This window comes from Protomyctophum parallelum (genome assembly GCF_964188405.1).
Source record: "Protomyctophum parallelum genome assembly, chromosome: 4".
Classification (NCBI taxonomy): Eukaryota; Metazoa; Chordata; class Actinopteri; order Myctophiformes; family Myctophidae; genus Protomyctophum; species Protomyctophum parallelum.
Window position 1 is genome coordinate 7,981,904 of NC_139700.1, and position 12,548 is coordinate 7,994,451.

General features: G+C 45.0%; 1 protein-coding gene across 1 annotated transcript in view; it reads left to right on the top strand.

The window, feature by feature from the left end:
• Positions 1-12,548, top strand: part of mbtps1 (membrane-bound transcription factor peptidase, site 1) — a 32,865-nt gene that overhangs the window by 12,566 nt on the left and 7,751 nt on the right. The window contains exons 5-16 of the mRNA XM_083763981.1: positions 118-228; positions 337-446; positions 769-885; positions 2,312-2,379; positions 2,513-2,615; positions 5,181-5,332; positions 6,818-6,979; positions 7,896-8,040; positions 8,619-8,807; positions 9,664-9,839; positions 10,085-10,200; positions 12,147-12,303. Of these exons, the coding sequence (XP_083620107.1) occupies positions 118-228; positions 337-446; positions 769-885; positions 2,312-2,379; positions 2,513-2,615; positions 5,181-5,332; positions 6,818-6,979; positions 7,896-8,040; positions 8,619-8,807; positions 9,664-9,839; positions 10,085-10,200; positions 12,147-12,303 (1,606 nt within the window). The remainder of the gene's footprint in view (positions 1-117; positions 229-336; positions 447-768; positions 886-2,311; positions 2,380-2,512; positions 2,616-5,180; positions 5,333-6,817; positions 6,980-7,895; positions 8,041-8,618; positions 8,808-9,663; positions 9,840-10,084; positions 10,201-12,146; positions 12,304-12,548) is intronic.

Sequence of the window (12,548 nt, forward strand, 5' to 3'; positions counted from 1 at the left end):
TGTGTGTGTGTGTGTGTGTGTGTGTGTGTGTGTGTGTGTGTGTGTGTGTGTGTGTGTGTGTGTGTGTGTGTGTGTGTGTGTGTGTGTGTGTGTGTGTGTGTACGCGTGCACGTGCAGGCTCTGGTGTAAAGGTGGCAGTCTTTGACACAGGCCTCAGTGAGAAGCACCCTCATTTTAAGAACGTCAAAGAAAGGACCAACTGGACCAATGAGAAGACACTGGATGATGGTGAGGAAGATGAGCTTGATGACAATGAGCTGTCTGTGAAACCAGATCACATGTGAAATGATGATGATGGCCTCTGTCCTGTCTCTCTCTCTCTCTCTCTCTCTCCAGGCCTAGGTCACGGTACCTTCGTAGCGGGAGTGATAGCCAGTATGAGGGAGTGTCAGGGCTTCGCCCCGGACTCTGAACTCCACATTTTCAGAGTCTTCACCAACAACCAGGTACATGAATTGAACATTCATTAATTATTATAATAATAATATTTGGGACATGTATAGCGCTTTTCATGGTACTCAAAGACGCTGTACATGTGTGGGGGGCCAGGGGAGGGAACATAAGAAAAGGACAACTTTATTAGGAAAACAAGTAAAAGATAAGACTTAAAACCAATAAAACGGTACATAAAGAGTCTTCACCAACAACCAGGTACATGGACATTCTCGTTCATACTTCATGGCATATTTAAGCAAAAATAATGCACTGGATACGCGCTGGAAAAACGTGTGTTTCATTTAGTCTTTTTCTTTTTCTCTTCTCTTTCAGGTTTCCTACACCTCGTGGTTCCTGGACGCCTTCAACTACGCCATCTTGAAAAAGATAGACGTTCTCAACCTCAGCATCGGCGGCCCTGACTTCATGGACCACCCCTTTGTTGACAAGGTGATGATGACGCACTTCCTGGTTAGAATGCGGTCTGAAGAAAGATTAGGAAAGTGTAGTGTAACATCGAACCCCATCCTCACTGCCAGCGATGCGAGCTAGCGAGTGATGTAAAGTTATGAAGGTGCGTTCTGAGTGACGTACCTCGAGCAACAGTGTGTTGTGCAGCGATGGCGTCCGAACACACTCGCCGTGTCTCTGGGCAAGGTTTTGTGACTGTATTCCTTTTTTATTTCCATTAATTATCTTTTTTGGCTGAGATCTTCAAAACGGAGCAAGATTTAATTAACTCAAGGAGATAAAAAAAAGCCATCCTGTAGAAAATGTCTGGAAACAACATCTGGACAGACAGACAGACAGACAGTAGACAGACAACACAGTAGCCTAGCTTCTCTAACTGTACCCTCACTTTACTTCTGACGTACTACATCATATTTATATTTGAGGATTGTTCACAGTATACATTAGCGAGACCCTCATAATTTTATAGCCTTCAGTATAGTTCAAACAACTGTCAGCTAAATGTATATTTCAGAATCGTTCGGACAGTATAGTGAGACCGTCATATTGGTTGTTTTTGCTGAAGGAGGCTCATTAAGGGATACTTGATTTATTATGCATGCACGCTGTGCAGACTCTCTCTCTCGCGCGTGTGTGTGTGCGTGTGTGCGTGTGTGCGTGTGTGCGTGTGTGTGCGCGCGCGCGTGTGTGTGTGTGTGTGTGTGCGTGCGCGCGCATGTAGATCTGTGTGTACACATGCCGCGTTGCTTAATTTGTTTCCGCTCCTGCCATTATTTATTCATTAGTTCATTTGATTGGTTCAGGCTTGATGGTTCAGGATTGATCGCAGCGCCATGGCCTGCGCTACATATCAGGAAAGTTAGTCGTGCGGTTTCCGTTGCCAGATCACTCGCTCGCTGGCAGACGGGATGTTTTGAGAACTAGAAAGGAAACCTGTGACCATGTGTGTCACGCATGTCTTCACCTCACACCCCTTGCTTTCGCTCGTCTCACTTTGTTTCACTAATATCTCAGGAAGGCAAACGTAATTGCCTCTTTCTCTTTTGTCTTTCCTTGTTTGATGTGGTGTTTGTTTACATTATGACTTTGATTGACAACCCAACGGCTGTGAAACCAGCTTCTTACTGATCTGAAACCCTTTACTTGTAACCCTTTTTTGTGGTAAAAGTGCTCAAACATTTCTTCTTTCCTGCCTCGATGTCCCCCCTCTCTCTTCTTCCCTTTCTTGTTTTTCTTGGAGAAAAGAAATTACACAATGGGAACTATGCACAAAAAATTATTTCACCCACTTTACTTGTAAAACTGTGTGACAATAAAGTTGATTCTGCTTCTGACAGGTATGGGAGCTCACCACTAACAAAGTGATTAAACTGTGTGACAATAAAGTTAATTCTGCTTCTGACAGGTATGGGAGCTCACCGCTAACAAAGTGATCATGGTCTCAGCTATCGGCAACGATGGACCTCTGTACGGGTACGTTTATCGCTTCAAATCAGAAGCTATTTGTTTCCTGTTCATTGTCACAAATGTATTTAGATGTGTCTCACTATGTGCTCATGTTTTTTGTCTTTCTCCGTCTTTTTCCCCACAAACATCATTGGCTCAGGACCCTGAACAACCCAGCAGATCAGATGGACGTGATCGGAGTAGGAGGGATCGACTTTGAGGACAACATCGCCAGATTCTCTTCTAGAGGCATGACGACCTGGGTATGCTAGACCCGGATCTCTTTCTGATTGATTGATTGATTAGTTTATTAGACAGAAATGTAAACGGCAACAGAGTACAGTGAAGTACAGAGTGAGATACAGATAAGTGATTATTGGCCTGTTTTAAAGGAAGCCAGTGGTCTGCATTTTTTGAGGGAAGGGGTCAGGGCCCCACACTTGGGTGGCAGTGCTAGAGAAGCAGAATGTATAGCCTGGTTTGCAGCCTGATTCGCTGCGTTCCGTGAATTTGTTTTGTCACTACTCAGTCTGGAAAGTCTTTTATCTCCAAGGTAGGCGGGACGTGCCAACAAACGTCCTCCTTCTGCTTAACGACTAGCCTACAAATACACTGTCTGTGAGCATCTTTATCTTTTGCATCTGCCGCAGCATAACATTGTGGCAGAGTAGAAACCCCCCCTCCCCCGCCGTGCGCACCAACTTGCATGTACAGGTGCTCCTTTGAGAACTAGCCCAAATAATTATGTACAGCACTGGGTATGAAATTCGAGTTAAACAGGAGGCTGGCCAGAATGACTTTACTTTAATTGTTTATTTGGACAGGACAGTGCATATTAATGGACGTCACATGGACGTAAATACACCGGATATAGCACAGTTGCTCATTTTCATCCGCAGTACTCATAGGAAACACAAAACGGAAAAACAGACAGTCAAACAGTGGAATACATTTACATAACATTACATAGCGAACACAGCATAAAAAAAAGAAATACACCTAAAATAATCATGAATGGTTGCAGCTTTGGTTTTCAAGCAACCATTTTTTCAGATTGTATTTAAAAGAGGGAAATGTGGGGCACGGTGGCACAGTTGGTAGTGCTGTCGCCTCACAGCTAGAAGGTCCTGGGTTTGATTCCCGCTGGGGACACTGTGGGCACTGGCGGCATGTTCCCTCCTCCGCGTCATCAGTGCCCATACCCGAGGCGGGGGATGGCGATAGGGCCTTTCTGTGTGGAGTTTGCATGTTCTCCCTGTGTCCCCTAGGGTAGATACCCTCACAAAAACATGCCGTAATCCTGGTCTCTAAAACTACCTCCCCCTGGCCAGCCGGGGCACCTGATGGAGGGGAAAGGAACTGGTCGGAATAACGTGTCCCTTCCACGCGCTACGTCCGGCCGGGGAAATTCCCCTCTGTCAGGTGAAAAGAAGCAGCTTGGACTCCTCATGCATAGAAGGAGGCATGAGGTCAGTCCGCTGCCCCCCCAGGTTGGCAGAGGAAGTGTAGCGCCCAGGATTACATTAGATAATTGGCACTGGGTGAAAAGAAAACTGGGTTACAAAATCGTGGGATAAAAATGTAAGTAAAAAAAAAAAAAGAGGGAAATGTAGCACAATCCCTTATATTCAGAGGAAGGCCATTCCATGCTACACAACCCTGTACTGAGAGGACATTTTGGCCGAATGTTGTTTGCCGGTGCGGCACTTCGCAGTCTCCTCGAGTGGTGGCTCTGGTACTGATTCCCCTATCGGGCTTTCGTTTAATGAATTCACTTAGGGGGGGGCGGGCACAGACTATGTAGGGTCTTGACCCCAACCTGTTTGAAAATGTTAAAGATATCAAAACTAAAAAAGAATTAGCCTCCGGGGGATGTTACAATGATGATATGAGGCTTCCTGTCAAACACTTTGAGCGCACTCTTGTAGAGCTGTTCTATGGGTTTGAGAGTAGTCACACCTGTGCAAGACCAGTTTGTGAAACAGTATTCAATGTGTGTTGATAGCGGAGTGACAAAACAAATTCACGGAACGCAGCGAATCAGGCTGGAATCCAGGCTAGATACTTCTCCCATGTTTGTTTTATAAGAGGGTGGTACCACATCGTTGTTCTCGCTTCCTCTAGTATTGTGGCTGTTGCTCACTTTGTTATTGTAGCTCACTCTCTTGCACTCTCTCTCTCACACGGGTGTCGCCAAAGGGCAAATGCCATCGTTCAGAAGTCTTTGCACCACACAGCAACTTATCTATCTGCAGTAGACCAGAGCTCACAGCCACCCTGGGCTCTGCACTCTGTTCCTTCAGTCATCCAAGGCGTAGACCAGAGCTCAGCGCCACCCTGGGCTCTGCACTCTGTTCCTTCAGTCATCCAAGGCGTAGTTCTGCTCCTTCTGTCGTATCCAGTCAGGCGTTTCAACACTCTCCTGTCTCCTGCACATACCGGCTCTTCTATCAGTCGTAGACCCAGGCTGTCATCCACTTGAAGATCTCATTTAGCTGTGACTCCCACCCCCAGCTGTCTACTCAGTCAGTCCCTCCAGATCCTTTCTGCTCCCATATTCACAGTCAGTCAACCACACAAAAGTAAAAAACAGAACTGTCCCACTTCCCTTTCAGCCCAATATCCTTTTCACTTTCTCTCTCCATCTTTTGCCATTACTCTAGCCTTCACTCTCCATGTTTTTGCACTCCATCTGTCACTCTGCCATAATCCATCATTTCAAAAGCTCAACTTCTCATCGTCACTTTTTCTCTTCGTCAACTTCTGTCTTCATTTTGCCTCTCTTTGCCCCTCTCTCTCTCTCTCTCTGTGTGTGTGTGTGTCTACAGGAGCTGCCAGGTGGCTATGGCCGAGTGAAGCCTGACATCGTGACCTATGGGTCGGGGGTCAGGGGGTCAGGGATGAAGGAGGGCTGTCGCTCCCTGTCTGGCACCAGTGTGGCATCACCGGTGGTGGCCGGGGCGGTCACCCTGCTGGCCAGGTCGGTATCAGAACCATTGTTGACTCGCCCCTATGCTGTTAACACGCCTACATTGTTGTCGACCCCATGCCTGGCGAAGACCCAGAATCAAATCAAATCAAGCTTTATTTATATAGCACATTTAAAACAATCGAGATTGACCAAAGTGCTTTACATCTAGAGACAGTTATGCATACAAAATACAAAAACATCAAACAAGTAACAACAAGAAATGAAACGGTTCAAATGACAAAAATTAAAAATCAGGAAGGATCAAAGGCCATAGAAAAGAGATGAGTCTTGAGAAGAGTTCAATGGACTGAGCACTTTTAATATAAAAAGGGAGGCTATTCCAGAGAGTGGGTGCTGCAACAGCAAAGGCACGATTACCTCTGGATCTTAAATTGGATGGGGGAACAGTCAAAACATTATTTCTCTGGATCTTAAATTGGATCTTAAACAGTCAAAACATTATTTCTCTGCAAATTAAGTGCCTGGGAGCGTGCCTTCCCTTTTCACAGTATCATAACCCTGGCAGAGTCCATATCATGAATTTTAAGATCTATATTATATTATTTTCTTTTTTGAGGGCCACTAGCCCCTCCAACCTCTGGCTTTTAGACATGACGTCATGTGGCAGCCAAGTCTATGGACTTTTAAAGTTTGTCACCCTCAAAAATCAGCAATTTACCCCTCACAAAAAAACATGCCCCCCCCCCAAAAAAAAAATCAGTGTCAGCCAAGTCTATGGACCTTTTATGTTTGTTTTAAGAATGCCCCTTCTGTGACGTACAAAAGCAAACCAAGGCGCCCCTCACTCCTCGGCACGAGTGTGACTTTTTCTTTTCCAGTTTGGTTCTACAGGACCAAACTTGTGTCCTATGTTTGTGTTGGCAGCATGTTCCAATGTGTAAGCTGCCCTCACTCAAAAAGATCAAAGGCATCCCTATTCTGGGCATGTCGACGTTAGGCAACGTGTCACGATGCAACACATCGTCTAATTCCGAATTATATATGGCTTAAGTGGTAAAGTCATTTTCTTAAAGAGGAGATGAGCCCTATTTTTGTTTCCCCAAAATGTTACAATAAGTAGCAGGCCCTTAGAATTTCTTCTCAGTCACTCGTTATCCCCTTTGGTCTCGGGGAGAAAACTCTCTGTTGTGGTTTGGCATTCCCGGCACGGATGTGTGACTAGACTGGACAGATAGCAGATATGGTTGTTGTTAAACACCACACCAGCCTTCCTGTCTACTCCCTTCTCAGTACATTTAAAAACACATAAACTGCCCAGGTATTCATGAATTCTCCGTCATCGACTGTGAATGTGTTAGAAGGGAAATTACACTTGTATTCGTGTAATGTCATGAACATTGGTGGATAATCCACCAGCCCTCTTTCTCTCTCCTATATGTGCGCGCGCGCACACACACACACACACACACACACACACACACACACACACACACACACACACTAATCCAATCGTGGTTTTCCTTTAACCCCCAGCACTGTGCTGAACCGAGAGCTGGTGAACCCAGCCTCCATGAAGCAGGCTCTGATCGCGTCGGCCCGCAGGCTGCCTGGTGTCAACATGTTCGAACAGGGCCACGGAAAACTAGACCTGATCAGAGCCTACCAGATCCTCAACAGCTACCGACCCCAAGCCAGGTAGGCCTGGAGACGCCACTCAAAAACTATAATATATTACCTACTATTTGCTTAAGATTATTAGTATATTAATCCCTTGAAGACAAAAAAAGCAACTTGCCATCCCCCAGTAATTGCATCTTTTGTCCCCAAAACGTCTCACACTACCCAGTTTGTTTCCGTACGGTTTAGGTCTGCCCTTCCACATCTAATTCACAGGCACAGAAAAGTGTGCATCTTTTCTAGATCTAGAACGGATCACCAGCCTACAAAGCAACTCCATCCCAAACTAGTCTACCATTATAAACACTCCAGTACCGCCAAGGCTCGTGAAAATAGTAACTTGTGACTTTTGGAAAATGGTAACTGTAATATTATTACTCAAATTGTGAAAGTAATTACCGGTAGTTATTCTTCTAGTTACTAGTTTTCACCAGTGGTTCCCAAATCTTTTAGCTTGAGACCAAAAATTGAAATTAGACGTTTGCCCTGAGACCCAAACTAGTTGGGGAAAAAAAACAGATCTATAAGCTCACAACGCTCACAATTATATTTTGCTTTATGAACACACAACATTGCATGCACAGACTACTTTCCCTATCATGGTGTGTTTTTCTGTGTGTTTAGCCTGTCTCCTAGTGTATTTCTGTGTGTTTAGCCTGTCTCCTAGTGTATTTCTGTGTGTTTAGCCAGTCTCCTAGTGTATTTCTGTGTGTTTAGCCAGTCTCCTAGTGTATTTCTGTGTGTTTAGCCAGTCTCCTAGTGTATTTCTGTGTGTTTAGCCAGTCTCCTAGTGTATTGCTGTGTGTATAGCCTGTCTCCTAGTGTATTTCTGTGTGTTTAGCCTGTCTCCTAGTGTATTTCTGTGTGTTTAGCCTGTCTCCTAGTGTATTTCTGTGTGTTTAGCCTGTCTCCTAGTGTATTTCTGTGTGTTTAGCCTGTCTCCTAGCTACATCGACCTGACAGAGTGTCCGTACATGTGGCCATACTGCTCCCAGCCCATCTACTACGGGGGAATGCCCACCATCGTCAACGTGACCATTCTAAACGGAATGGGCGTCACCGGCAGGATTGTCGACAAGGTACAGTCACACACACACACACACACACACACACACACACACACACACACACACACACACACACACACACACACACACACACACACAGTCACACACACACACACACACACAGACTCAACTGGGGAGATCTCAAAAGAACCGCCCGCCAATAATCCAATGACGTGGAAGACATTTGTCAATGGCTTATGCTCCCTTGAGGAACAAAGGGCTTAAGCCAAGTCAAGTACTACAACTCTGGCTTGTACTTCATCAAAGGATTTTTGACTTTCGATTGGTTGTTCACACAACATACAAGGATTTCTGACTTTCGATTGGTTGCTCACACAAAATCATGAAGAGTTGACTGTGGAATATCAGGATCTTTAACTATAGAAATAAAAAAATACATACATTTTAGTCGACTAAATCAACTGTAGATTTAGTCTACTAAAACTAGACTAAAACTAAAACATTTCAGATGACTAAAATATGACTAAAACTAAATGGAATTTTATTCAAAAGACTGACTAAAACTAAAACATTGCTGTCAAAAGCAACACTAAATGGCATTTAAATGACCATGTCTCCATCGCATCCAGCCTATCTGGCAGCCCTACCTGCCTCAGAACGGCGACCACATTGACGTGGCGGTCTCCTATTCGCCGGTGCTGTGGCCGTGGGCGGGCTACCTGGCCATCTCCATCTCCGTGGCCAAGAAAGCGGCATCCTGGGAAGGCATCGCTCAGGGTCATGTGATGGTCACCGTGGCGTCGCCTGCAGAGAATGACGTGAGTGGCTTCAAGCTGTGTGTTTCTATTAGTGGTTCTCAAATGTTTTCATGGCAAGGACCCCCAAAATGATATGTTTGCCTGCGCACCCCCATCTCACAATATTTTGTTCCAGGAACCCCAGAAGCAAAGTTTTGAGTAAAAAGAATAGTAGATCGGGACGCCCGCTGACCAAGTGGTCCAGGGCCAGGCGCATGCATGCCACATATAGGCTCAGGCCTGACAGCGCGTCGCGTGTTCGAGTCCCGTTCATGACGACCTTTGCTGCGTGTCTCTCCCCTTCTCTCTCTCCCTCTTTCCTGTCTGTCTTCACTAATAACTATCAATAAAGGCACAAAGCCAATCTACAAGCTCACAGTGTGTCACTTGTATATCTATTTTTAATGGACAAAGTGTTTTTTTCTTTTTTTTTTAGCTCAAATCTAACTTGAGACAGATGCGTTCCTAGACTTATTCCTGCCAGATTAAGATTTTTATGACTCTAGCAGTGACTCTCAACCATTTTAATTTCAAGGGCCGCCAGTGTGACATGCATTAATGTAATTTTTATATCTGTGACCCCGCTTTATATCGTAAAATCATTAATCGTTGATTAACTGAGCGTCTACAAATGGAACCAAACGGACCCGTACAAATGGACGGGTTCGTTTGGTTCCATTTGTACACAATCAGTGTACAAACATGGACCCCACAAGGGTCCATTTGGTTCCTAACTATAATTTAGCTGGGGACCCCCTGGAACTCCCTCAAGGACTCCCGGGGGTCCCCGGACCCCACGTTGGGAACCACTGTGTTAAGTGACAGTGTCAACCAGAAAAACTAAAAAGAAATGCTTCGCCTGTTCCGTCCTGTGCAGTCCGAGGCCGGGGGTGGGGAGCTGACCTCCACGGTCAAGCTGCCAATCAAGGTGAAGATCGTACCGACTCCTCCGCGCAGCAAGAGGGTGCTGTGGGACCAGTACCACAATCTCCGCTACCCGCCGGGCTACTTCCCACGGGATAACCTCCGTATGAAGAATGACCCGCTAGATTGGTGAGTGGTAACAGTGTCGCTGCGTTTCCTAGGCCTCGCTGCTTTTATTTGATTCAGAGTGAAACGCCTTTCAAAATAAGACGGTTAAGAAGTACACAATTCAGCCACCAGATGGCGGTGTTGGCCCGGCGAATGAGTTTACTGTAAGTTGTGTCTGCTGCTCTCTCATGTCTCCCATCTGTCTGTCTTTTTTATTTTTCCTGAAATGCTAAATCTTTTCTGTGTGCTGTTCTCTGTATTTCCAGGAACGGAGACCACATTCACACCAACTTCAGAGATATGTACCAGCATCTCAGAAGCATGGGATACTTCATCGAGGTGCTGGGCGCTCCCATCACCTGCTTTGATGCCAGCCAGTATGGTGAGAGCACTAGCCCATTTAGGCCTGACATCGAAATTAAAAAAAAAAATCTTCTAAATCCTCCAGTTTTCTGAAATAAATATTATCACAAATTTTCAAAAATAGCAGACCTACAAGCTTGTAGCGCGCTATGAGCTTGTAGATCTGCTATTTTTCAATAGCTAAATTATAACATAATGTTTAAAGCACCAAAAGGGGTTCCCGCCCAAAATGGGCTAGGCGAAACTATCTACGCCACCTGTCCAGAGTTGTAGGTCGACCATAGCTGAGTGGGTAGAGGTTTTGATTATAATTTAGTTTTAGTCATATTTTTCTATCTGAAATGTAAAAAAAAAAAAAAGTAGTCTAGTTGTAGTTGACTAAATATCATACGATTTTAGTCGACTAAACTCTACAACAATGTATGTTGGTAGGCCTTGATTGCGTTGGAATGCCTGTTTTTACACTTGGTTGCATGCTGAAAATAGCATTTAGTTAATAATTAATAATAGCGATTAGGTAATCGACGAACATTTTTCATTACCGGTTTAGTCTTCGAAAACAACACTATAAATGCAGCTATAAAAAGCTGCATTTATAGAAGCTATAAATGCAGTTTCCCTTTCCCTCACTGCTGCACCGGTATATGCAGTCATAAGCCCAATTTATTCACTGTCACATACAGCTCGGTGCACACCAAAAATAGCTGATCTACAAGCCGATCTTCTTGTAGATAGGCTATTTTCGGCACGCAACGTGTTGTACGACAGAGTATAAATTAGGCAATCGAAGCGCTGAAGTCTCTAAACCATTCAGCACACTAATGATGATTACAAGTGATCAACTGATCACCTCTTGCTCATTAAGCCTAACCTTATGAGCGTCAGGACATCAGACTAAATGTCTCCTCTGTGTCGCTGATGATGGACACACTAAATGTCTACTCTCTCCATCTCACAGGCACGTTACTGATGGTGGACACGTTAAATGTCTACTCTCTGTAGACTAAGGTCACATTCATACCAGAGAGCTTTGCTGCGATTAAAACGAATTCTGCTGCGCATTTTCAGAAAGTGCACTTCGTTTGGCAGGTGTGAAGGCTCATTCGAATCGTAATGCGTATCAAAGAACCGCATTATACTCCGAGCAAAAACAGGGGTTTCGCTTCGCTTCCAATCGCACTTGATTACGATTCGGTGCAGGTGTGAATGCCATCCGCAGTAAATAAAGGAAATGAAGCAAACAATGTGGCGGGTGAGGAGCTGAACACAGTTGGAGACGGAGAAAGCATATTTTACGCAGCGCAAAGATGTCCCGTTACCGTGGATAGACGTGGTCGAATGAGGAGACTGAAGCCCTGATCGAAATGAGGACGAGTACATTAATCAATTGCTTAAGAAAGAAGAACACTGCAGTGCAGTGTAATAGTATTATAGCCTACAGAATATTCTGTCTGTCTGTGCGTGCCGTAAACATGGAGTGCTGTCACTGTGTGGGGACTAGTGGGGACTGGAACTTTCATCTCAATAAACGTGTAAACATTTTGCGCTGCTGTCTGTTATATCGGTGCGCTCAGCGCTGTGCCTGCATGCCCAAAAGAACAGTGTGTGGCACTGTGGCTGCGTGCGTATAGTGAGAGTGAGAGTGAGAGAGAGAGAGAGGGGGGGGGGGGGGGTCCAGTCCCAGACGGCACGACACATGCACGTTATGAGTATAATTTTATCACAATAGATTTCACTGTGTTGTAGGCTGTGTTGTAGGCTAGGTTTATGAATGGAACACATTGATAAAGGTCCCCCCTGCTGCGTTTCCAATTGCTACGGATGACAGTGTGAAGGCAAACCGCAGCAAATTAAATATGCAAGAATCCCAAAATCTCCGCCCATACGCATGAGTCTACCGAAGTATTAGGTGAGAATGTGACCTAAATGTCTACTCATTGCGTCTGTCTGTCTCTCACCTCACAGGCACGTTACTGATGGTGGACAGTGAGGAGGAGTACTTCCCAGAGGAGATCACCAAGCTGAGGAGAGACATCGACAACGGCCTGTCGCTCATCATCTTCGCCGACTGGTACAACACCTCCGTCATGAGGAAGGTCAAGTTCTACGACGAGAACACCAGGTATGATCCCACACACACACGCATGCACGGACACACGCACAGGTGCACTCTAATGCTCACACACCTTGCTGAAGTAGAATGATGTACATCTTGTGACTAGGGTTATCACAATTATTACATAACCGCTATCATTTTGTCATCGTGTCCATTTTTTAATACAAAGCAGAAATAACAGAACTACAAGCTTACAGCTTGTAGAATCAGATCAACTGTCTGCTTTATTTTATTTTAATTCAGTTATTTGT